The sequence below is a fragment of the Camponotus floridanus genome, unplaced genomic scaffold (assembly GCF_003227725.1).
Source record: "Camponotus floridanus strain SB8 unplaced genomic scaffold, Cflo_v7.5 scaffold131, whole genome shotgun sequence".
Taxonomy (NCBI): domain Eukaryota; kingdom Metazoa; phylum Arthropoda; class Insecta; order Hymenoptera; family Formicidae; genus Camponotus; species Camponotus floridanus.
Genome location: NW_020229250.1, coordinates 179,266 through 206,380, shown reverse-complemented (window position 1 = coordinate 206,380; position 27,115 = coordinate 179,266). Strand labels below are relative to the sequence as shown.

At 30.2% G+C, this 27,115-nt stretch overlaps 1 protein-coding gene across 3 annotated transcripts in view; it reads right to left on the bottom strand.

Annotated features, from left to right (window-relative positions):
• Positions 1–27,115, bottom strand: part of LOC105252560 (protein sickie) — a 161,887-nt gene that overhangs the window by 100,958 nt on the left and 33,814 nt on the right. Inside the window, exons 1-3 of one of the 3 annotated variants that reach the window (XM_025406085.1) lie at positions 22,899–23,282; positions 4,287–4,404; positions 3,676–3,728 (exon numbers count right to left, since the gene is read on the bottom strand). In XM_025406085.1, coding sequence (XP_025261870.1) covers positions 3,676–3,728; positions 4,287–4,404; positions 22,899–23,267 — 540 coding nt within the window. In that variant the 5' untranslated portion in view covers positions 23,268–23,282. Of the gene's footprint in view, positions 1–3,675; positions 3,729–4,286; positions 4,405–8,513; positions 8,752–22,898; positions 23,283–27,115 lie in introns of those variants that run through there. The other 2 variants (XM_020027932.2, XM_020027934.2) reach the window with 2 other exon arrangements.

The window sequence follows — 27,115 nt, the reverse complement described above, 5'->3', positions numbered from 1 at the left end:
TCGTCATCGACTTAAAGAGACCGGTGCGGTTGACCAATATATGAAATGACTCATCTCGCTCTCTCTTGAGAGTAGATTCTCCGCGAAATAGAAATAGATTGCAATGGCCCAATGCTGGCCAGAGATGTAATAACAGTTCCGGTTTAAGTTCGAGTTTAGCCGGCTCTTTAATCATCAAAACAACATCAACGACCGAGGGATAGCGCGAGGATGAGAACTCGATTATACTGCGAGAAACAAATTTATGTGGAAAAAAACGGGCGAATCTTTTTGATGAGGAGAATTAACGCTTTCGGTCCACGATCGTAATTAAACCGGAATCGAGCCATCAAAAGAGTCTTAGACTCTAGAATTCTAGTATCAATAATTTAGAGATCTAAACATTTGCCTTTTAATTTAAAAAATCTAGACTTTTGTTAACTTGTGTTATGTACACTTTTGTTAATTATTTAATAAAATTCTAAACTTTCTTTTAGATTTTATTAAAAAAATTAAAGTCTCATTCTTTTTAATTTTCGAATTTTTTCCTCTCAATGAACAAGAACTGACAAGTGAAAGGATCGATGTGGCTGGTTGATAATAAGAGAATGGACCGCATCTCTATGATGCATAATACCGACTTATGCAACCATCGGACGTTTCCGGTTTGCTTAGCGAAGCACGGAGAACGCACGTTTCACTCCGTACGCTATTGTACGTGTCACAAGAGTGCGTACGAATTGTAAACCAACAACGAGTTGTAAGTCGCGTGCTGCGGACCAGAGAGAAAAACTCGTGATTCGACTCAATTACAGCTTGTTTCATGAATCACTAATGACACCAAGAAATTGAAAACGTAGCGTGAAACATTTATGACAAAATTATATTATGTATATAGATACATACATATATTATGTATATAGATATACATACATATATGTAAAATATACCGAATGATATTTATGTACTTAAGTAAAAAAATTATAAATAAATTTTGCCCTAAATTACATAAAATTAATACTTAACTAATTAATAAGGTTTTCAATAAAAAATATTCTTTAATGATAAAAAAAGATTTTTTAGCCTCGATTAATTATTTAATAATATGGGTTTATTTGTCTACCTCGATAGATTGTCCTCACTTATCATTATGAATCACCGTGTACATATGGTGCGTGGCGCGTGTGCTTGGCTTGCTTTTAATTATAGACCGGAGCCCTTCTCCTTTCCTTAGCGTCCACCCTCAACACCGCGAAATTGGAAAAGCGACTTCTCTCTACGAAAACCGACTACCTAGTCTCACTTTTGTTACTTACTCGATTGAAGGTAAGAACAAAACTACAGAGAAGACTTCGAGAAGTTTTACGTCACCTATGTTCTCAAAATGTCAACGTGAATTTAATTCTAGAGTAATGTGAAGCTTATACTACATAGCTATTAAAAGTTATGTGCAAAATTTGCTAGTTTAATTAATTATTGAGTTTCTGCCAAAGAACTGAAGAGTCATATTTGGAATTTTGTTCAATTCAAAAATATAAAAATAATTTTTTACTGTCATTTGTTCTGCATGTTTCATATATATATATATATAATTTTATATAATTGTATTTTATTATTTTTAGAAATTATATTCGTATATATATTTTTAATCATGTTTATATATTTTATTATATATTTTAATTATTATATTTATATATTATATTATATAACTTTAAAATTTTTGCATCTTTGACATTAATTTATTATAAACAGAACAAAGAAATATGTAAATGCTTCTAATTTATAATTCATCACTATTTATAAATACGAAGATTGAATAAAAAACATTTGATATTAGATTTTTAATCGTAAAAAATATGAGAGAGAAAATGATCGAGCAGAAAAAGACATGAGAGGAAAAGGATACGAATTTTATGGATTCTAAGTGCATCTCGCTAGGAAAACGAGACACGTCACATCCGGATGTATAGATCGAGATACGCAGTTGAGTTACATTTCTCTCTCTCTCTCTCTTTCTCAAATAGAATGATACCTTCTCGTGTTCCCGATTTGCATAATCCTGAGTCAACGCGCGATACTCTTGCTCAAAGGATACAAATTGAAGGATTGCCTCCAAGAATGGAATTTTTATAATGTTACGGAACAAAAAGCTATCCATTTTGAAATTTTATTGCATGTTTCCTAATATTTTGTCAAATGCTATAATAATAAAAAAAATATTTCAGTTTCTTAGAAAATTTACAGAAAATAGAAGAAAATTAATGCAAGGAAAATGCTTATTCAAATTCTGGTAATATATATCATTAATTTTAATGTTTGTAGTGTAATTTAAAATGAAAATATGATTTTTTTAAATTCAGAAGATATTAAAATATGAATTTTTAAAATTTTATTTTAAAATTTTAATCCAGATTGTATTTTTGATAAATTTTAAATTTTAAACGGTTTATAACTATTTTCATACAGAAAACTCAGATAAAATATCACATTCGTTAGAAGAAAAAGCAATAAATAGCGAACATATGACATATATACTTATGAATAAGGACATAACGAGATGTTATAATTAATAGCTTTTAATTAGCCGCGAATCCCTAGAGGAGCCAGATGTTTAATCGCAGGTATAAAACGCGCGTGTCAGAGGTTACGCGAAATTCTAAGCGAATCCTTTTGCCGCGGCGTTTCTATAAAATGCCAATCTGAGATCCAAGTGATCGTTTTTCTCAGACTAGGCGCAGATTTATCTCACAGTGGGGATGTACTATTATAAAATATGATTATTACGCACTTATATTATAACAAAGATTTAATTGATAATATTTATATTACAATTATATTATATAATATATATCATTATATAAGAAGAATTTTGTATTTTGTTAAACTATTAACAATTCACAAAATCGTTAATAGTTTTACAAAGATACACAACTTCGAAAATCTATTATTCCGAAACAGTATGTTAGTCAAGATATTCGAGTGCAATATATTTAATTTTTCGAAATTATATTGTAAATAAATTAACTAAAAAATAAAAGTTAAAATATCACAAATAAAAAAAAAACATATTCTAATATAATTCAAGAACTAGAGTATCAAGTTAATTAAAACAAATAATTAAGTTTAGAATTTTAAAAGAAATAAAATGTAAATAAATAAATAGAAAATTATATAATCGTCTTAATGAATTAAAGACGTCTATGAAACTAAGATTAATAATTTAAAAATTGATACTACATATTTTTCGAGAAAAATTCGTGCGTTATTCTAAGTACATATTCCCCGAAGAAAAGTGCGGATGGTGATCTATGGTGCATCGTATGTGCGTCGTTGCACTGATTTTATCTGCGCATCCTAACCGGCGAGAACTGCTCTCTATTTTTAAAGAACGGATGGTTCTTAAATTTGCTTCTTCGAGAAAGTCTCGCGTACGATCTGTTCGAATTTTCGAGCCGATCAATTCTTACTTACAATCTGAGAATTTCACTTCTCGTATAATTAAACAATTAGCACTCCCTTCAAGTACAATTAATTTGAAATTTAAGTCGTAATCGTTTTTACTATATTTGATAAATATAGATAACATATAGAATATTAATTAACTGCAACATTTTTATAATATTTTAATATATCTAATATTCTTTTCATTATTTGAATAAAAAATAATATTTAGTTTCAAAAAGTATGTACACTCACCATTTGTTGAGCGTTTTTCGGTTTCCGGTTTACGTCGATCACTTTTTGATTAGCTGCAACAAGAAAGATAATCATTAATTTAGAAATTATTTTTTTTTAAATTTAGGCCTCTAACGGGCATTCCAACAAATTGCATATGGTACGCACGTACATACAGCACGTGACTATCGTATGCTATGCGGTAATGACTTTACTGCAAATTTATGTTATGTTACGAATAACTGTCCAATGCCATAAACGATGATTCGGTACTGTTAAGCGAATCATAGATTTAACAACTCGTCATAACTCGCCGACTAGTTTTATGCGTCAATCTTTATTAATGTAAAAAAATGTTATAACTAAATTTTTATTTATTTCATATAAATGTTTCCCTATTATTTGTATCAAAATAATAAATTAATTAATTTTAAAAATTATAATTTATAAATACAATTTATGAATATAATTTGTGCAGATTTGCACATACATACAAACACATTATAATGGATATGTAATATTTTCTTAAATATTTTTTTCATTCTTTTCTCGATATATACTTAGATAATTACTTAGATATACTTAGATAATTATATAATTTTTGAAAAATAAACAAAAATAAAGACACTTACTAACAGCCTCCACCAAATCAGCCAAAAGGACACCGTCGCAGAGATCAGTTTGGAGATCGATCACTCTCCTCTTGCAACCTCCTCGTTCCAAGTAATAATTCGCCCAATCCGTATAGATCTGAAATATTAAGACTAGTGTTTTATTCTTACAATTAAATAAAATATTATATAAAGTTACTTGCTATATAAACATATATATGTATATATAAATTATATACACATACAAATGCAATATAGTTTGCAGACAAATCGTAAACGTTATTCACATAGCCATAGTCAAGGACTGTCTAAAGACAATATCTTTTGTCTACATTTATACTTTTTGTTTTTAGTAGTAAAATTATTTAGAGATATTTCTTTACTGCTGACTTTCTATAATTAAAATCATTTTATCGCTTGATAAAAAAAACTTCGCGAGTTATTTTTATTTGTATTGCCATCCTGATTTGCAACAAATATTTTTCATTTCAGATATTGTTCAAAATTCAATTATCAAACATGTGGATAATGTACATATGTACAGTACTAGATTCATTTTTGCATCTTTTAATAATAAGAAAATATGCGTAGAGTAATTGAATCGGATTTTATATGTATATACATATATATATATATATATATATATATATATATATATATGCATTGTAATACTATGTGGAAAATTGCGTGCACTCTTAAGTATAATACATTGCATTTCATGGCAATAATTATGTTTGATCAATTGATCACTGCATCAAGAGTATAGTTCGGTGAATTAAAGGCAATCACGAAAGAGAAAGAGAGAAAAACATATACTGTACTGAAGCAGACTTAATGGTCGATAGATCGATTATTCTTTCGTATTGCAATTGCACGCCAATTATTACTTTTCCGTTATGCTCCTTCTAGCTCTACGAATGTTATTAATGAAATAATAAATAATCACACAAGAACGTGCACGCAAATATTTTGCAAAACAATTTTTCGTTTCCGAAATGAGGATTTCTTGAAATTAACTAATTTTATTATCTTAAAAATAATTTTGTGAATAAAAATACGAAAGATTCTAACAAATATTTCTGCTGTGTCGAGTTTTAGTCAAACTTGTATAAATTACACAGCTAACACTATGCTATTCGAAATGAAGTAAAGTGAAGAATGCCATTTGGCGTGATAGGAATCTCTTCACCTCGAAGAATCTCTCGCAAGATATTTCCTTATTCGCATCTCGCCTAGCATATCTAATCTTGCCTTTAATACATATGTACTTTACAAATATTAACTTTGCGCTGAGCCCTGTTTAATTCCGTTGATGGATTTTCTTAATTTTTATTTTCCCAAAAATTTCTTCATATAATATTTAATATAACAAAAATTTCATTCAATACAATATAAAATTTAATAAATATTAATAAATATTTTTTTTGATAAAAAATTTTAATAAGAGAATTATTATATAATTCTTTATAGAAAATTATAATAATAAAATAAATTCCAATAAACAGAAACTAATTGTAAGTAAAATTTTAATAAAACAATATCTTTAAGGTAGTCGCATATGATATAATGTCGTATATGATATAAAGTATTATGCATTTCGTATATAATTATTTCAAATGAGAAGATGATAACGCAAAAAAGACATTAACAAGCATTTTATGAAATTAACAAGCATTTTATGAAAAAATGTACTTTGGAAATCTGTCATGTCGTTATCGTAATTTATCTTATTATCACAAAAAAGTTTTTAAATTTATTACTAAAATATTCCTTAAATCTCAATCTCTAATTGGAATACCAATCCTGATTATTATATCATTTATATACTTTACAGATCGCATCTGCAATTAGGCGATAAATTTTTAATCAATGAATAAAATTTTAATTAGTATATAATCTAATCATAAAATAATTAGTATATAATAAATTAATTAGTATATTGATGACGTCACAAATCTCAATTTATTATAAAGATGTATACTTGCGTAATATGCGACAAATATCCGTCATTCGTCAATGAAGGTGAATGCAACAATAATTAATTATTGATTCTCTTCTCATCATTTTCTCGTTCAGTGAAAACAACAGGCAACGCATTCATTTGCTGTTTCATCATACGAGTGGCGATTCATATATGTCACATAGGTGTTATTTCCTATTGCTTGCAACTCTACACAACTGCATATACATTTACGTTTATTAACACGCGACTTTCTACCCGTCCACCGTATTTATTTCCTCTCTGCTTTTTTCATCTACTATTTTATAGTGCGGATACACGATTGTCACTATACATGTTATTTATTTATCGGATCTTTGAATGGAGGCAGAAAGAGAGAAAGAGAGAGAAAAATAAAGGTAGAGAAAAATAATGATATACATTTGTTGGATCAAATTGATCCAAATAATATTTAAAATATTATTTCAAATGTTTATATTTCGTCGAATGCACATTATGAATTTCACTCGCGTCACTAATTATCCCGTAAGATTTCAATCTTGCATCATTAATCGCATGTTCAATTACAAGTAATTTTTTTGTATGAGAAATCATTATTTTTCTAAAAAAAATCTTTATTTATAAGTATTTTTATAAGAACATCGGGGACATAAATCATGCCAGGAAGCATGAATTGTCCCGACGCGCTTACCGTGCTGGCGGAGCGCCAGGCTTTTCAGCGCGTGCAAGCGTGCAAGCGAGCGAACGACTCTCGAGAGTCTGTCCGAAGAGGCAGAGAGGCGCGCACTCGCTCACAACACTGGACGCTGGAAGGCGCAGGGAAAGACAAACGTGGTGGAGATGAGAAAGAGAGGAAGACAGGAGCCGCACAGAGAGTGAGGAGAGGAGAGAGTTAGTCATCGCGTACTATTTTTAAGCGTGCAAAGAGACGAACGGAAGGGACGCGGACGAAGACTCGCTTCATGATTTCAGGTCGCCATTATTACGGCGGCCACGATGGGGTCGTCGCTTCTCCGAATCTTTTCACGCTTTTCCAATGAAATCCCAGGACTTTCCCGCGATAATTCAGTAGGAAAAAACAAGAGAGAGAAAGAGAGAGAGACAAAGCGAGATGAAAGAAGTGTAAGCAAGATCGAACGAAACGTATGTATACTAAAGTTTCATTGAGATGAAAGAGATTTTATTTCATATATGGCTTTTTTTGACTTCAAATACAAAATTTGTTCTCCAAAAATTTATGCAGATAATAATAAATATAAAAAAATAATTAAAAAAAGGTATAATGTAATTGAGTATATAGTATATACAATTATTTATACACTTCGCGTCGCAAAATGAATTTAATTAATCTTTTGAAAATATAAAGAATATTTAAGAGATAATAATGAAAAAATCAAAATTTTTATATTATCAGGTGTTTTCTACCATCGTAATATTAGTTAGCATTACAACAAGACAGTGGTGTGTATGAGATTTATAACATTTTATTCTCTTTTTAAATATTAAACATTATTTAGTGATTATTTAGAATAAAATAACTCATAAAATATCTTCTCATCCTGCAAAATATTTATGGTGATCTGTTTGGAATATTATAACAACTTAACATTATAAACTTTTATAGATTTAGTCTCTATAATAAAAAGAATCATTATTTACATATTTTCTCGTTTATTTTGTATGAATCCGTTTTTATCATTTTTGTATCGTGTTGTATCGTATTTTATACGTTAGAGTTGCACATTAGAATTTTGCAAATCTGACCAAAATTTTATTGTAATTTATATCTCTGATTATTCAACTATTCATACTTGCGTTTTATAAGATTGATTTGTCTCATTTAACTTTCATTATAACAAATACATTCATTACAACAATTATATTTATCTAAATTAAGACAGAAAACATTAAAAAGAAGAGAACATTAAAATTCTAACACAATTCAAGTTTTCATTTAGTTTTATCTTATTTTACCTGTCCGTTCGGAAAAAGTGAGCTTACTATTTTCACTCGATATTCATACATACAAAACGATACATTAAAAAAATGTTTATAAAAGAGCTTTCTCTCCATATTTATAAGCAAGATGGTTAGAGATAGATGTATAGCGCTGTAACATTACTGTTCGAGCAAAACTTTATTATATTCTTGATTATATTAAACTGCTTCTCGTTTCATTATTAAAAGTGAATTTAATGAAATTTGTAAATTTTGAAATAGAAATACTTGGAAATTTGTAAACCCGTTTCTTGGCGAAAGAAATATGACAAGAGGAAAAAACTTGTTACCTGTACAATATTACGCGTGGAATCGGCCTTAATGTCGTCGACGGAACCGCGCACGGATCTCGGCGCTCTGATACACGCCATGATGCCGCCGGTGGTCACCGCGATGCTCCAGCGTCATTCGAATGTGCTCTGTGATTATCTCTCGCGAATCGTAATTGTATTCTGCACTTTGCACCGAATCGTCACACAATAATTATGCATAATTGCGATCGCGTTCTATTCACGTTATAATTAAAATTAATCCTTGATATATCCTCGACCTTTGATTTTTATTCTTGCTCCTTTCAATAAAAAAGTCCTTTGACTTAATACAATTCGCACATCGTTTTTTTTTTCTAAAACGCTTTTATTTTTTTGAAATTTAAATTAAAAAGATATACGTCAAGATATTTACATAATAATGTTACGATATTGATCTGAATTTCAAAGAAGCTTGATTGATATGATTACATATAATTATATTAATTTCATTCATTCTACTTAATATCGTCTCACTGCAAAATTCCTTTACACGTACATTTTATATATTTTAAGTTGCAAATATTGCATTTCAATCGTTTAATTGTTCAATTTGCCAGTCAGGCAGCTCTCGTTCCAGATCGATCTCCAGAACGACGTGATGATTTTCGCGACGTCGCGATTCATTGTAAGAAACACAGAAGCGTCTCGACACCATGACGCATCGGACGTAACTGAATACGCGAGCGACGAAGCGCACGCTTCTCTATTCGTAGGTATACAATCTCTCGCGCCTTCTCCTTCTTCTCTCTCCCTTCTCATCATCTCTTTCATTTCCCCTTCCTTCTCCTACTTTCCCTCTTCCTCTCTCTCTCTCTCACTCTATCTATGTATCTCTATCTGTATCTCTATTTACAAAAGTTCACTATAGAATATCAACAAGTTACGTCCTTATTTTTGACATGTTTTGTAATTTGATGTAATGCTGTTTTAAAAATTTGGAATAGTTATAGAAATTTAAAGAATTTTACATTATTGTATAAACTTTAAAATAATGTTTGAAATAATCACACATTTTGTAATAATGTGTGTGTATGTAGTATTAGACAATCATTGAGTCTTTTTTACAATTATTTTATTATTAAAAACAATATATTTTAATCGATTTAATAATAATTAAAATTAAATCGAAAAATAATTAAAATTAAAAGAAATTTTTTAAATTAATTATAAATGTAATTTCAATTTAATGTAACGATTATATGTATACTAAAAATGACATTTTAATCTTGAATTTTAAAGAAAATTGCAAATTAATAAATTACATAATTGTATTAATTTTATATACACACACATATTTATATAATGATGTTAATCTTATAATAATGATGTTAATCTTTTTTTGCATATTTTTAGTTGATCACAAAATTGTGTAATATATTCTGATGAAAAATGTTTATGTATACAAAAGCGCGAGAAATTAAGGAACTAGGAGAATCATGATGATGACGCATGCGATCAGAAAGTGTGACACATCTTAAGATTGCTATTTTAAGATTTACACGATGAAGAAACTACATTGAGCTGTCAAAGAATGATAGAACTGTAAGGATATTAAATTAAAAAGAAAATTTCTCGATAAACGCACGAGTCAGCATCAATTTGAAAATATATTCAATTCTTTAATTCTATCATCTAACTTCAAAAGATCTAACAAAAGAAATGATCAGAGAACCGCATATATGCAAAGAATAGTATCGGAGAAATTAATTTTGATTTTACAATATATATTAAAAATGTATATAAAATATAATATTATATAATGTATTGAAATTATAATTTTTTTATATATACTGACATGAATGCCATATATACATCTATGATATATATTGTGCAACGCGATCTAATAAATATAAAATAAAATAGAAACCATCTTTGTTAAAAAATAAAAATGTCAATAAAAATCAATACTTCTAAAGTTATATGGGGTACGTACAAGTTACATGACAGGAAAATTATCCAGACAGCATCCAGAGTGTTATTTTATAATTGCCAAATGTATATAATATATCGGAAAAGTTTCGATATCCTTATACGAAATATCAATTTTGCAATCTTTGAATATATGTAATTCTACATATTACTTTTGATTTATATTAAACATATTAGAATATGCAACAATTATCCCTTAAGCTTACCTAGAGATAATCAAATTGTATAATGTATCATGATGTAGAGAGAATGAAGGAGAATATAAAGAGGAAGAAGAACTAATAAAAAATGTTAAACGCGAGACGATGTTCCGGGAAGACAATATATTTCCTCTGCGGGCGAAAATAACGCGTAAAGGGGGATGGAAATAGAAAACGAGAGACGTGGTTCGGCGGTTGAAGGGAAGAAAGAGCGGACGACGGCGACGGTCGAAGAGTAGGATGAGTAAAGCGAGCGTCGTCGTTTGCGTGGGCGTCTTCGTTTGAATTAACGAATTAACGGAATCAAACAGAAGGCAGTAAATTCATCAATGACCGATCTATGGAATCATCGTTGATTAGGTCGCGAAGTCGTTCTGTTCTGTTGCAACAATCTACCGCACTCTATCGCATCCTATAATGTAGTTTTTCTTCGATACCGGTTCGACTACCGATTTAATTTTCCAATAATTGAAAAAAATTCATCCTAAAATTTAATAAAGAAAAAATTTAATTAAAAAAATTTAATTTCAAATATACATAATGCTCGCGCTTCTTATTCAACGATGATTAAGAATTCTTAAGAATTCTTATAGAATTAGAACTAAAATTCTTAATGGTCATCATTGCCAATTAATTTAAGTATAATCTTAATTACAATTTCAGTAATCCGTTTCTTTCACTAAATGTATTAATATATTGATTATAAATTAAATCGTATCATAGACAAATTTCCTGTAATTAAATATTATTTCCTGTAATTTATCTCTCTACGTATTTTAATTTTGTATATCAAAGTTTCCAGCAAGTCTGGTAATTTGACAGTGCACAATTCGCGCCGAATTTTGTTCTTTATTCCGGGCCCTGCCATCCTAGATGTCAAGCCGAGGACATCACATGGAATCGTAATGTATCGCGGCATCGATAAAAGCCGGTGGGAACCGCGTGTACAATACGCACTGGTCGATATTCGACTTGGCGCCGATCATCGCGCGCGGCCGCGCGACTAGACGCGCGCGTTAAAAGGCAACGCCATGGACGGCATTACAATTAATGATGCTGCTCGTACGCGAGTCGCGCGGAATAGCAATCGATCCGCGCACCTGTCGGGAATGTTCATGTTTCGTGCGTGTATCCCCGCTGCCATTCGGTCCTCGTTACAGAACGACGGAATCCCCTTGGCCATGCGAGCATTTTCACGCAATCTCTGCTAATATTACTTATACATATGTATATACGTATATATCTGGTTCTCCGAGATATATAATTTTTCAATAAAAAGAAATGCCTTCAATCTTCTCGTTGCTGTTGTTTTACAATTAAAGATAAAGTTTTCTTAATTAAGTCAATTTTTGTTATTTATGATTAGAGTTCGTATATTTGTCTCTCTCTCTTTTCTCTCTCTTTCTAAATTCCCGAATTTTTTAAATTATCTTTTCCCCCACCTTTTAATTTTTTTCATTTTATAAAGCGGACGTGCATTATATATATATTACAGATACAAAAAGTGCGAGATTTATGATATGACACGACGACACGATCTATCGCGCATCTACGCGAATTGACTTCACAATGACTTGAGTGATAAACTCTCTTAAAACCTGAATTCGTGAATTATCAATAGTTGCGTTTTTAAACATTTTTCCTGATGGCTTCACGGTTTTTCCGGCACAACAATTTGCATCCCGAAGGGATTTCACATTTTTCGAGGGAACAGTCAAACGATAATAATTGTCCTTCGGCACGGGGATGGCAGGTCCATGGCGCAAAGAGGGTGCATGAAATTGAATATTGCAACAGATCCCTCTGGAACGATGGCGACGCCGAAAACTCAGGAGCCGGAAACGAAACCGTTAAAGGACAATAATTAATTCGCTCCTGACGACTGACGGCAGTCTGACGGCTCGTTAGTCGCGTAATCCTGTTCGTTTTTTATTATCCTGCGTGATACAACTGAGATGATTTCACGAGTAAAAAAGAAGACGAGATGACAGGGGTAAACTCATATGCTTTTTTTTCAAAGAGAAAGATAGTGAAAATCGATTGAGATTAACTATAGTAAATACATACTTTTACACCCTTTATTTTCTTATGGAAAGACTAAAAATCCTTCCTATTCTAATTATATATTCTTTAATGCCTTTATTCTTATTATTATATATTTTGAGGAAAAAAATTGATAAAAATGTTTATTTTAAAAAATACATATAATGTATGAGATCATAGATTTGTATTACTATATAAACATAAATTTTAATATAAATGATTGTTTTTATTTTATGTTAATATTTGACATATTGATCATATTTTTATATTTTATTAATAATTTATTATTAATATATATTAATATATATATATATTAATATATATTTATTATTAATATATATGTATGTATATGTATTGTATATGTAAAAATATATATTATAAAAATATTAAATTGGATAGATTTGACATTACTAATCATTTCTTTCCGCGAGAATCTTTTCTCAAATTTTTATTTTCCAACTTTTATTTCAATACATATTCGTTGGACAAAAATCCTGCCAGTTGAAAGTTGCGAGACTAATTCACACTGATTGGCGGGAGAAAGTGAGTAAGTTTCACTTTACCCCAATGATGACAAGAGGGGTCAGATGGCTTACGTCGACGCAACAATTTTGCGGGAGGAACACGTCTCGCGTCTGCGTTCGATGAAAATGAGAGACGAGAAAGGGATAAAGAGCCTTGGTTTTGTCGTGCGATTATGGGAGAGAGGCTTGTTCTCTTGATGGACACTGGAACGGCTCGATGGAATCGAGGTTCACTTTAACCTGAACGATATCGCGACGTACCGGGGAGTCTTTGGAATGACGGGACGAAGGAAGAGGGAAAATCGAAGGCGAAAGGGAAACCTCGGAATCGGGAAACTATCTTAAGCGCATAATCCGACAAGTCGATCAGAATGATGTTCCTAATTTAATAGAGTGTTCTATTTTGAAAAGAGAAAATTAAGAGAAGACATAATATATTTTCGTAACTTATTAAAATTATGACATTATTAAATCATAAGTAGCCATATGCGCGTAAATCTATACGAATATTACATTTAGATATATCTATTAATTAAACAATTTTTAATTAACGTAAAATATTATTTTGATCTCGCTAAAAATTTAATAATGAGAAAATATAATATTGAAAGAAAGAAAAAAGAGAGATATAATACTTATAACATAGTCTAAATAAATAGCTTTCAAAATTAATAGAATTAATGGATTGAAGAAAAAATATTTATGCTATAAACAAAGCGTAAAAAATGCTTATTGATAATACCATCTACAGCATAATATATGCATAGTAGATGCACTAATACGAATTCCTTTGTTTTTTCATCGGTCATTGCCCAATGATCTCTCTTTCTCGTTACAAACGAGCCATGTGCCACCGCGACAACCTCTCTGCATTTTTCACCCCCTTTTAGTTCGAGAGATGCACGTTAACTGTGCACTTAGTTACACAGCAAAATCTCCCGCGGTCAATTTTCCAATCGGCAAAGCGCGACTTAGTAGTTTAGCTGGGAATCGTTACAGATACGTAAATATAGATTGTGCTTCTATCACGAAATAGCGTAGATCCTATTGTATAGTATAGAATCTATATTGTAAATCAAAAGATTTAATCTCATTGCATCTAACGTGTTATAAACGTAATTTAATTATAAAATTAATTTATAAAAATATATAGAAAAACCTACGTCAGACAAGAATAAAAATATATATTTAATATAAAAGAAATTAAATCATGACGATGTAAATTAAATTTTAAATTATTTACATAATCGATTATAGAAATAATGGAAAAATTAATTTAAAAAAGTTAAAAAAAATTATATAGAAATTTATTTAAGCACTTTAAGGCTGGAAGAACTAATAATATCAATTACTTTCAAAGAATAATTGTTTCGTTACAATATAGAATCTCATAAAAACTATTCGATGATTAATAAACTCCCGAATTATATTTCTTTGAAATCAATTTGTTGATAATTTTTCTCAATATATGATAAATTTTGTTAATAATAAAAATATAAACTTTTTTATAATATATTGTATACTACATAATATGAGATGTGCTCCTGATTTAAACTATTAAACTTAAAATTTAAATTAAAAATACCAAAATGAAAAAGCATTTTCCTTTTGAAATATATCCACATCGTTTTAAAGATATTCGTATCTAAACATAAATAAAACATGAAATAAAGATGCAAAATAAAAGAAAACACTATAAAAAAATTTCACTCTAATTTTGTTTAATAATTAATAAAAATTTAACATTTCTTTTCTCAAATTTTAAGTTTAAAACATGGGCATTCTATATAAAAATTCATCAGAATCGATAAAAAAATAATCGATCAAGTTAGAGAGAGAAATTGAAAAGCATGCGCGGTTGAGAACCATTGTAACCGAGTTATCGCTCCCCCAAGAACTAGATGGAGGATGCATGCACCCTCTTTCCTCAGGAGGGTACGTGTCCTGCAACAAGCATGTCCCATGTTCTCACACCCTCACGGAATTCGAGAAAACTCTGTTGTCGTCATGACTACCGAACTCTTCTCTTTCTCGTCGGAACAAAGTTATTTTTACGCATTTGCCATTACGACAGTACTCCGATAAGATCTGATTAGCATCCTCTGTTTTCCATAAAATTAAAACCCGTCCAAACATCTTTAAATCATTAATATATTCAGACGTATAGATAAAATGTAGAGATGTAAATGAGAATGAAAAAAAAAACAACGATCGGAAGAAAAAATAAATAAATCAGATTTATATATAAATTAATAATACATTATATAAAAGCGTGTGCATATTAAAAAAATTTCTACTTATATTTATAATTACATAAATATGTATAACATATTAATTATTATAGAATCTCAATAACTAACATTTCAATACATATTATATGAGAAAATATTAAAATATATTAAAATATATAAAAATTATCAAATATTAAAATTAAATATTAAAATATATAGTGAATAATATACAATTTATATAATCTAATGACAAGTATATAATTTATATTATTTAAATGACTTAATTATACAATATTACTAGAATTTTTTTATTAAAAAACTTCCTGTGAATATCCGTTTAATGGACGACTAACTTTAATTTACTTTATCCTTTTTCGTCAACCGTATGTCATTTCTTTTTCCCTTCGCTCGTTTATTTAGTTTCTACTTTGAGATGCTCGCAAGTTGTTTTTTTATAGTTTGTCGCCGGCGCCACGTGGGTTATGTTTTATGAATGAATGGCTCACCTACGCGTCATTATACGACGCATGCACGTGCGTACACACGCATTCGCGAGAACGAGCTAAATTTACCTGAGTCGCGATGCAACCGGGCCCAACCCTGCCATTGTATGTTGTCTCGTGTGGGCATTCTTTTGCATACACTAACTGGCCCACACGAGGTGAATGAGAGATCAGACTCTCGATTTTAGAATCGCGCAAATGCACACGTGCGAAACTTTCGCCAGTGGGTTTGTCTTGCATAAGAATACTCGTTTGTCTTTTCTGAAGCAGTTATGCATCTTACGACATGCACTTTATCGACAGTGCAGTGTACATACCTACACATTTAGATGCGCACTATGCAATAATGTTAATTTTATAGAAAATTTTTTATTAGAATTTTATAAAGAAACAAAAATATAAAATGTTTCCCTTAGGATACAGCAAATCTCTAAATAACAGAAGTGTATCTTTGTAATTGGAATATACATGAAATAACTTTTCAAAATAAGGATATATTTAGAGTATTAAAAAAAATTAAACACAATTATTATACAAAGCACAAATAATTATGTCCATGAAAAAAATAAAAGAAAAAAAATGCTCTTTTTTATTTCATGCTATCAAACGATAATTGCATAAAGCTCGCTAAATTAATTTCTTAAAGATATTATTTTTTGTCTGATTTTTTTACGCAAAGACCTTAAATTCCTGCTATGACAATTTACAACGATTGTACGTATAACTTCAAGTTAATTTTCAAGTTAGAAAGGAATTCTCTTCGATGATTAAGGGAAATTTTTATATCTACATATATCGTCGATATAATCTAAAATTTGCACAGCAGACGCGTGTCATTCGCAGAAAACGTATTACAGATTCAGATTTCGTCACGTCGAAATTGCTATAATTCTTTCGACTCACGTATAGCGCGCGGGAGACCGCTAACTCGCTCTTCGAAACGCTCTAACGAGCTCCGACATTTGCTTGGGGTCGTGCTTCTGATTCGACAGCAGTCCTATCTTCCCAAGTATCCTACTGCCCCAAGGAGCAAGACGGTTCTCTTCGCAACTCAATGCGTGCCGTTTCTTTCTCTCTCTCTCTCATAAAGTACTTACTTAACAATACTAATCTGTACCACTTAAATGTTATTTTAGAAATAAATATTTTCAAAAAGTTATATAAGTGCTAATTACTCCGTGTACATATCTATAATAAATTTCCTTTTCTGAAATACTTTTAATTTTTATATAAAGCATTGAATATACATATATTAATTTCACCTCCAATTTAAATAATAATTATTTAGAATATACTGTTTAGAAAAAGAAAAAGATACATCACTCACATTTTATTTCATTTATGATGTAAATATACGAATTTTTCGCGTATAATTAATATATTAACGTGAACGAGTAGCTTAATTAAAAAAGGAAAAGGAAAAGAATTTGCCATTGATGTGGGTTTATAATTGCGGTTTCAACACTGGCTACGACTGCGGAATAATTCTGCGATGTAGTTCGACGCGTTTGTTCTCGCGTGAAACATATCAGTACAATATTCGTGTGATGTGGCATTTCCACGTGGCATTTGATGTGGACGCAATGTGGCATAGACTCCGGAAGGTCCGAGAGTGTACGCGGAGAATATTGATTTTGCGTGTCGGGTGTCCTTTTTCGAGCGGCTTAACGCGAAATTTCTTTTGAGCATAATACATAAAACAATTATCAAAGGCAAAAGATAATATTACGTAATAAAAAGTAATTAAAGAGCAAAAGGGAGGAAAAAGTGCTCTTTTTTCTTTCTCAAATATATAACAATTAATTTTTTATTTGCTTGTACATATATCTTATATGTGTACAAAAAATATCTTAAAAAGTGTAAAAAAGATCTTAATTCAATTATAAATAGAATTCATTAGATATACAATTAAATTAAATCCTCTTTTTACCCCAAAAATTTTTTAAATTTTAATTTGCTTTTTAATTTATTTTTAGGAAAATTTATACGTTAACGACACGAAATTTGATTGGTTTTCCTTTTTTGACGAGTAACGTACGAAATAATTCTGATGGCAACTGAGCTGCAAAATAGCAACTAAAAATCTGCGCAAAGCGAAACCCAATAGAGAGCTGTGAAATCCCTTTTTCGTGATAATCCAGGTGTAACGCTGTGTGTGTCGACGTATTTATTTAACACCATTGCTGCAAACGCGTGTACTTCGATTATTTTTTTAGCATCCTGCTGCATCCTGTTACGCAAACGGATTATGAGTATTTATGTGTTCAGAGAATGGCGCTCGAATAGAAAGAAAAATATTTATCCCGACATGTGTAGCAATATTAATAAACTATGCGATTTGAAAATTTAGAAAACATGCTCGCATTTTTGTATATTTATCGTGTGAGTTACAGAGATTGAGAGATGTCCTGCATCCTGTTAACTATTTTCAAAAATTCTAAATCAAAATGCTAAAAATTGTTGTTCTAATGGTAAAAATCAATAATATATCTCTTAAATTGAAAATTTTAATATATTCTTTTAATATTTATAATAATTCTTTTAATATTCATAATTATATTTTTAATATTCATAAAAAAATAAAATTTCTTTAATCTTACATACTTTGAAATAATTTACAACTTATATTACAATATAAAACGTCTTTTCTATTTACTGATGCATTTCATGCACGGGTATGAATCTATGACTCATTTTACGATTTGATTAAAGATCTATTTTCTCGGTAAGATGACTCGATAGACGGAAATATGCGCTTCGCCTTGGGGTAGGTTCGTCTCCATACCAAATATCGTAGAACAAACACAAACACATATGTACATATATTGAGTATCGACATTCGTGAGCACGACCTAAATCATTTATCGTACGATTGCCAATTTGCAGCCCCACGAAAATTGCTCTCGTCGTGCGCCCTCTTTCGCGCATCCCCTTTGCGCTATTGCAACTTGTTCTTTCTCTACCGATTCCGTGTGTTTTAATAAAATGGTATAATAACAATACAAGAAAATTTAATTGAATAAAATTAAACAAAAATTAAATTTGATTTTAAAAAATTAAAATAATATAGAAAAACTCTGAATATAACAACACTTTTTTTTAATATATAAAAGCGTGCTTCAATTCGTTTATTACTCATATTTTGTTTCACGAAAGCTGCAATTTCTCGCAAATGCACCGATATTTTCAGCAATATAAACTTATATAGCTAACAATAACATCCCCAACAATTTGCGCGGATCGCTGATTTATGAATATGGATATATTGCGACATATGTTAAAATTCATCCACTCGTGATAAACAATAAATGATGTCAAAGTTTTGTCAACCGTAAAAAATTTTTTTAAATTTTTTATCGAAAGAGAGATTAATAACTTAATTGTGTTCCAATCGTGAAAAACAATATAAGAGAAATATTATAAATCTAATAAAGAAATAATAATTCATTACTTAAAGAGAAATTATAAATTTCAAGCGGATACTTCAAATGAAAAGTATAAATAAAATAAAATGAAAATTTCTGAGTTTTTAAATATTAACAATATTATAATTAGTAAACATGTTTTATAAATTATACATGTGTATCGTTATATATTATAAACAAATTTGTAAAAATTGAAAAAATTTTCACTTTGTAAATATTTCAGTATTCGGATGCATTCTCGTCATATGATATAAATTACATAGGAGAAAAAGAAACAGACATGATCCAATAAGACACAAAATTAGATCGCTCATTTCCACACGAATTGAACTATGCGAGACACAATAATGACGCGAATATGTTTGCTTTGTCGAAAGGAATAGAAGCATGAGCCAATCCGGTTCTTAATAACGGGAAAGGGAAACAGAATCACCCTCCTTCCTGCGAGAAGATGCTGGTGCTATTCCCTAAGGCAAATATCACAAAAGCACAAATGAAGAAACGAAACGCCAACTTTGTATTCACCGAAATCGGTCATTATGATATTTACAACTTCTATTAAGTTTAAATTATTAATTTTAAATCGTCATATGAGATAAAGCAAAATGAGATAATAGACAAATATATTATAATATTTAATTTCTTCACATAAATATTTAATCATTTTTGATGATTATTCACAAAGAGTAGATTTTAATTAATATGTAAATTGTCTAACAATGTATAAAAATGTATAAAAGCATGTTTAAGTATATTGAAGTAATTTAGAATTTACTTTATAGAGATTTCACTTATGAATATATAATTATTATTAATTATCATTAATTAAACTTTGTTATTTGGGAGTTTTTGTCTAGAAAAAAATTAAGATTACAAGATGACTCAAGATATCATTTAATTAAGAATTAATATTATCCTCAATGCAAAGTTGACGAGTAAAATCAACATTCACTTTGATCGCAATCTAATGAACATCCTTGTTTCCGTCTCGCCGAGGGCTAATCCTTTGGTGATATGTATGTATAAGAGGAACAAGAAGGCGACAGTGCACCTTGCGTCATGGATACTGGTAGCCGATAGCATCCCTTAAAGTAAACATCGCGGAAGGGCGGATTTCTTGAGGGTTGATCAAAGTGCCTTCACACCCTCGGGCAACATATTTGATAGCCTTCGCGAGGATCGATCTTCTCGCTGAGGGAAATCTCGAGAACCCTTAAGCGGTACATGAGCGTCGCAGAACTATGAGAATAAGAAATAGCAAAGAGAGCAATATGGGAATGTTCAATTTCTTGTATCGACTTGATTTTCTCTTAACAACATAAAGATAATTTATTTTTAAGAATTATTTAAAATTCTTCAGTGATAAATAATATAAAATTGTGTAAAGATGACACAGAAATTATTTGTCTCTAGGAAAGCATTCAGTAATGAATAATAAATTTTTTTCAAATTAATTTGCTTTGCGAAAGAATTGTGGTCTAGATAACTCCAGGAGCTGTTATTACACTGCGTGCGCAATCACTCCTTTCGTTTACTCACTACTATTTTCTAAAATAGTATTATTCAACAGTTTATCAGTTCTTTCTAAAGTCGGAGCAAAAAAATACCTATTATGCTCAAATATATACAATATATTTTTCATACATTTAATAAGATTTAGATTTTTTCAAATATTTATTTGTGTTATTTTCTTGCTTCTTTTTATTTACATTTGTAAACTTTTTTAACAGAAAATAGTCACTTTTTCTAAAATTTATCTGTATTAAATAAGAAAATGAGCTCTTAATAAAAAATTACATTAAATTTTCATTCTTTCTCCAAAAATATTTCCCAATTTTATTTACTTATGTCTCCATTTGTCCGATTTATATCGCAGTCATATTACTATGCTATGATGATTATTTCACGATTATTTTCGCAATAGACGATTGCGTGAAATCCGCGAATCGCCAACGGCGAAATGGAGCTAAATTCGATATGCGTAGCGCCGCGAATTTGCAGCTCGGTTTCCAAAATTAGCTCGACGAGAGGGTGTATAGGAAAATCAGCTCGCCTCAGGGGATGACGAGACTGGTCATGGGGTATAGTGAATATTACGGGCCTTTAGGGGAAAGGACAGAACGTGGAAAGAGAAACGTTCGAAACGAAGAAGGACGAATGTCCACGTTAAATACGACGATTCACCGCGTCCGCTTGCAAAATTGCTTCCGTTTTTCGATTAATTCGAGAACGTGAGCGCGTGCAAGAGAGTGTGTTGCTGACAGTTCATTTCGGAAGACTTGCATTCGGAATTTCGGAAATTTCCAGGTGAGGTGAGGATTAATTCGCCATTGCGAATGACAATGTCACTATCGTTTGTTCGATTCGTAAAAACAAGCGTATATACTATATACTTCATTCAAAATTTGAAAAATAGATCTTGAACTATTATTTTCGATATGTTATCGTTCAGTTTATAATTTTATAATTTATATATAATAAATGTATAATAAAATTATAATTTAATGTAGTGAAACGCAATGTCTTTTTTCAAATAGTAATAGTAATTTATCGTCTGCTTGATTAAAACATAATTTAATGCGAATTAATCCTTTCATAATTCAATATTTTAGTCTTCATTATATATTTTATGATTCAATAATTATAATATTAAATAATAATACAACGAGAAAGAGGGAAATCTTTTTTAAATATGATTTAAATATGATTTTTTTAAATATGATTTATCGCCCATTCAATTTGCAAAGACAAAATACGACGTTTACTTAATTTAATTATAATTTTAAAATGTAATTATCTTTCCAATATGAAATATCGCATAACTTAATAATTACAATTGATTATACTTCAATGTGCTTGTAAAGCTTTTAAATTAAATAATTAAATCTCGCTGTTAAATTGCTCTTAATAATTTTAAAATGAAATTGTATACTCGAATGCATCAATAATAGCGTGCAGTCACGTTTACAAGAATACTTTTTAACAGATAATTCATCAATCCTGTTCATTTTTTTTATCAATATACATGACTTAACTGATTTATATTAACATAAAAAATGTAAATAAAAAAGTGTATTCTTTAATATTATAGAGAATTGTTAAAAAGAAATATGATCTACCACTAATTATACCACTAATTATACGCATTAACCATTATATTGTACACACTCATACATATCTAGTTGTATAGCGTAAATATTATAAATAAGAAAATATTTTTTATCGCTATGCGTATTCAATATAGTTTAAAAATAAATTATTTCTAGTAATTTGTCTTTATTGTGCTTTTAATACTTCTATTAATCCTTTTAAAATGAGTTAATATAATTATATTGAATAAAATGTATTTAACTGTAAAGAATATTGATCGCGACTGATCACTATTGTATAATTTATTACTGTTTTTAGTATCTGTTTGCATTAATCTTTGTAAATTCGACAGTCTTAATTAAAATATTTTGCAAGAAAAACTTGATTACAAAGCTAATTACAAACTAATTACAAACTACCTGCTGTGTAGTTTTTCCGCGATGTTGCCACTGATAGAAATGATCCGCGTTTAAAGACCATCCAGGTGCAAAGCTGAATCCCTCTGTCGGCGCTTGTGAACTGGAAACTGGTGCAACTGCACCACACATGCACATGTGATGGCACAGCAAAGGATCTGGGAGCTCCGTATAAACACCCTTTCTACCGCTAAACCATCCCGCTATCGTGTACTTGTCGTTTAGCTGAGCCATTGGCTCTTGATTGCATCGTGATTGCATCAGCATCTCCTTTTCCAAGGTGTATAGAGTCTCGAACTCCAGGAAGGACATACCAGATCTTTCGCCGATGCATGTTGATGTCGTCGATGACACTTCGAATCCCAAACCCATCTCGTCTTGGAACAAATCGTCATCCAACGGCGGTAAAAATTTCCTTGGCGAACGCTTGGGGCTGTGATGCGTCTGTTGACGTTCTTCTGCCGATGGTCTTCTGGGCGATTTCCGCTCGGTACAAGATTTTCGTGGAGATGTAGATGACCTACTGGGACTCGATGACGAGGATTCGTTTGCTTCCAAGCTTCTTTCCGGGATATTTCCAACTAGAGAGGGTATCAGCGAGCGCGAAGCTTTCAATCGACAAATTCTGCTCTTCGGCTTCGTCCCATTGCTGGTGCGTGAATAGCCCGCGGGCGTCTTGAGACCCGACATTGTTCCTCTTTCATTTTTCGAGTCGCTCTATGCAATCGCGATTCGTTGAATAGATTTTCAAATATCCAGAGAGATCCAAAAAGTTTCACAGAGTTGACGATTCAAATGGATCGGTCCTTTTAATTAGAATTCATTGAAAATTCTAATCTCACATTACGACGATTCAATGACGGACAATATAATTGGAAAAATATGTGTTATATTTTGATTCACAATTAACAATTTTTTTCTCTGATGAAATAATAATTATTGGATTTTTTAAATTTATTACACTTTCCTGAGTGTATTTTTGGAATTATTAAATTTCTTAGAGAAAGAAAAAGAAATTTTTAATTGATAAAAATTTTATAATCGTTAGTCTGTAAATTATTATATATGAATATTACAACAAACTCTTCATTTCAAACTTAACTTTAATTATAATAAATACTATGACAATGAATACTACGATAAAATAAGAATTGTCTATCATTATTAAAGATGCGCGTATTATTGTAATAAACATACGTAAAAAAACAATCAATTAATCATACTATTCGACACTTCACATTCTTGCATAATGAGTAATTTTCACGAAAAATTTCATCGATATCCATTGATCAATCTTGAAATCACGGGGACCGACACAGCAGAATGAATACACGATCATCCTTTCTCGGCAGGACTGACGGTACGGCTCATTGCAGGACGATGCGAGGCGTCGCGGCAATGAACGTGCGCACGCGCACATTGCAATTGTATTGGGTGAACCTACACAACCCAGTTTGCTACCTAAATTATTTATTACATATAATGAAATATTTTTGTGATGTAATTATTTTTTATGTATTTTCTCCCTCTCTTTCTCCTCGATGCGTTAAATATATAAAATATATCGAGATACCTGAACATCGTCCGTCTGTTACTTACTATACATTTTCTAATGTTATAACAAATTAATTAATCTTATATTTCTATTCGTAGATAAAAAGTTTTTTAAAAAACATAATATAATTTTTTAATTAATTATGCAAATTGATAAACTTGTCACTCCTTCACTTATCTTTTCGAAAAATCATGAATTAAATTAAGAGAAGCTGTGTACTATGATAGCATTATTGTTATGTTAAAATTTGATATTATAAAACCTAGTGAGAATTCTCGCGAGAAAAAAGTTCTATTTTTATAAAATTATATATAAAATTCCTTTTCCTTATTAAAATATTGATAAATATCATTACATCACACATTTTTAAACAAATACTACGTGTTGCGACAAATAGTAAAGAAGCTTTTTAAAAAATTGAAATCTCATTTCTATTTTTATGAATTTTCTCATAATTTTTTAAAATAGAAACGGCTTTTCTCGATTACATTTTCAAAGGCTAATTAGATTTTCTATGTTTGAAAAGCACTTTATATATACGGTAAATAAAATGAAAAGCGACAATCGAGAAAGAAAGGAGAGAAGAATAGCGATTATTTTACTCGTAGTGCGCCACCCGTAAATTTTGCGAGCAGTCGAGTTACATCGGCGCAATAGGCGTCGTGCTGACTGCTTCGAGGCGTGAGAGCTTTTTGCGAACCTGACTGTAAAATTGGATTAGCGTAGTTAATTGCTAGATACTAATGGAAATCGAGCGTATTCGGATTATGACGAGTGACATTCGAAGTAAAGAGAAATTTGAGGAGGAAACGTGACAATGAACGATTTAAATATTTAGATTTTATAATTCATAGATGCACACACACACACACACACACACACACACACACACACACACACACACACACACACACACACACACACACACATTTCTCAGGAATATATTACCAATAAATTTTTTTTTATATAAAGATGTCTTATGATAAATTAAAACTTGATTTTCATTTGAAAGTAACTCTTGAAAGAGAAATCACAATTTAATTAGATCGAATAATTCGCCAGTTTACTTTACCTATTATGTTATTATCCATTTCTCTTTTCAATCAAGAAAATTATTAATATTAAAAAAATTAAAAAAGTAAAAACAAGTAAGAGATGTAACTTTCTAATATTTTAGTCCTTCTATTCTGCCAGACACGTGCTTTAATACACACTTGTAAGCATAATTCTTGAAAGACAAAATATTTTACTGAATTAAATATTAATTCGCTGCTTTATAAAATGTATTATTAAATAATAATGAAATTAAACCTCAATTTAATATCATTTCAAAACACTATTTATAATTATAATTTAATTTTTATTTAATAATTTATAATTTTATTTAATTAAATAATAATTAAATTATAATTTTATTTAATTAATAAATAATTTCATTAACTTATAATTTTATTTTTTATAATGTTTCTTTTTCTTGAAAAATTCAATAGTCTAAGAATCTAGTTAATCTCTTAAGTTAATCTTTTAAGAGAAACGAAAAAAATTAAGTTTAATTTTCCCTTCTTTACATTATCCCTAAAATATTATGTGTATACATATGATAATGTAACATATGCCGATTTTGTAATGTAGATTGAATTATTCGAGAGAGGAACAAACAAATTTCTTTTATAGCAATTCTTCTATCACAATTGAAAATATATCGACAATCGAAAAATCATCGACAAAATCCGTCCGGTGATATCTCATTTTGACGAGTCCTCGAAGGTCATCGAAAATTGAATGGCGGCATGATAAAAGACCGTATCCCCGAGCGATAAGAAGATGAACGCGTCTGTCTCACTATTCTCGATATTTCGATCGTTGCCGAGATATTTTCCGACATTGGCATAGGGAATGTGACGGAGGCGATGCGGGGACAAAAATCACCATCCCGACGTGTGTACACGTGGGGTGAATATTATAAAAGCGTCATCCTGATGAAGGAAAAGGTACACTACCATGCCATTCCACCCTTCAAAAAAGCAGCCCTCTCTTGGCTACACCATGACGAGTGCCGACACAATATCACCCCTTACTCCTCGTAGTCTCCCGCAATTCCTCTAGAACGAATTTACATATTTATGGTGAGTGTTTGACGCACCAGAAGATTTCAAATGCATGCTAACTAATAAGTTTGCGCTCCTTGTTGCCCGGGTGACATTAAAAGCCCAGTAGGGTTGAGGGTGATGTTAATTAATATAATCTTGATGCTGAGATAGTAGGATAAGGGTAAAGATGGGAAACTTCCGGAAAACAATATCAAATATCTTGCATAATAATTATAGCATAGACTATAGAATAGACATAATATAACGTGGTGGTATAATACTTTAAAAATGTTTTAAATTTTAACTATTATATAATAATATCTAATATTGTGTGTATGATATTTATTTTTATACATTTAAAAATATATTATTCCGGAAAGTAAAATTTTAAAAATTAATTTCGTTGAATATTAAAATACTACATTTTTTATAAAAAATATTACATTTTTTAATTCTGAATTTCAAGAGTATTTAGAATGTCAAAAAATTATTATTATAAAGCAGAGACATGATAGAAATATTTAATTCTTGAACTTATTTTTATTTTCTCCTATTCTTTTTGTTTTAATTAATGA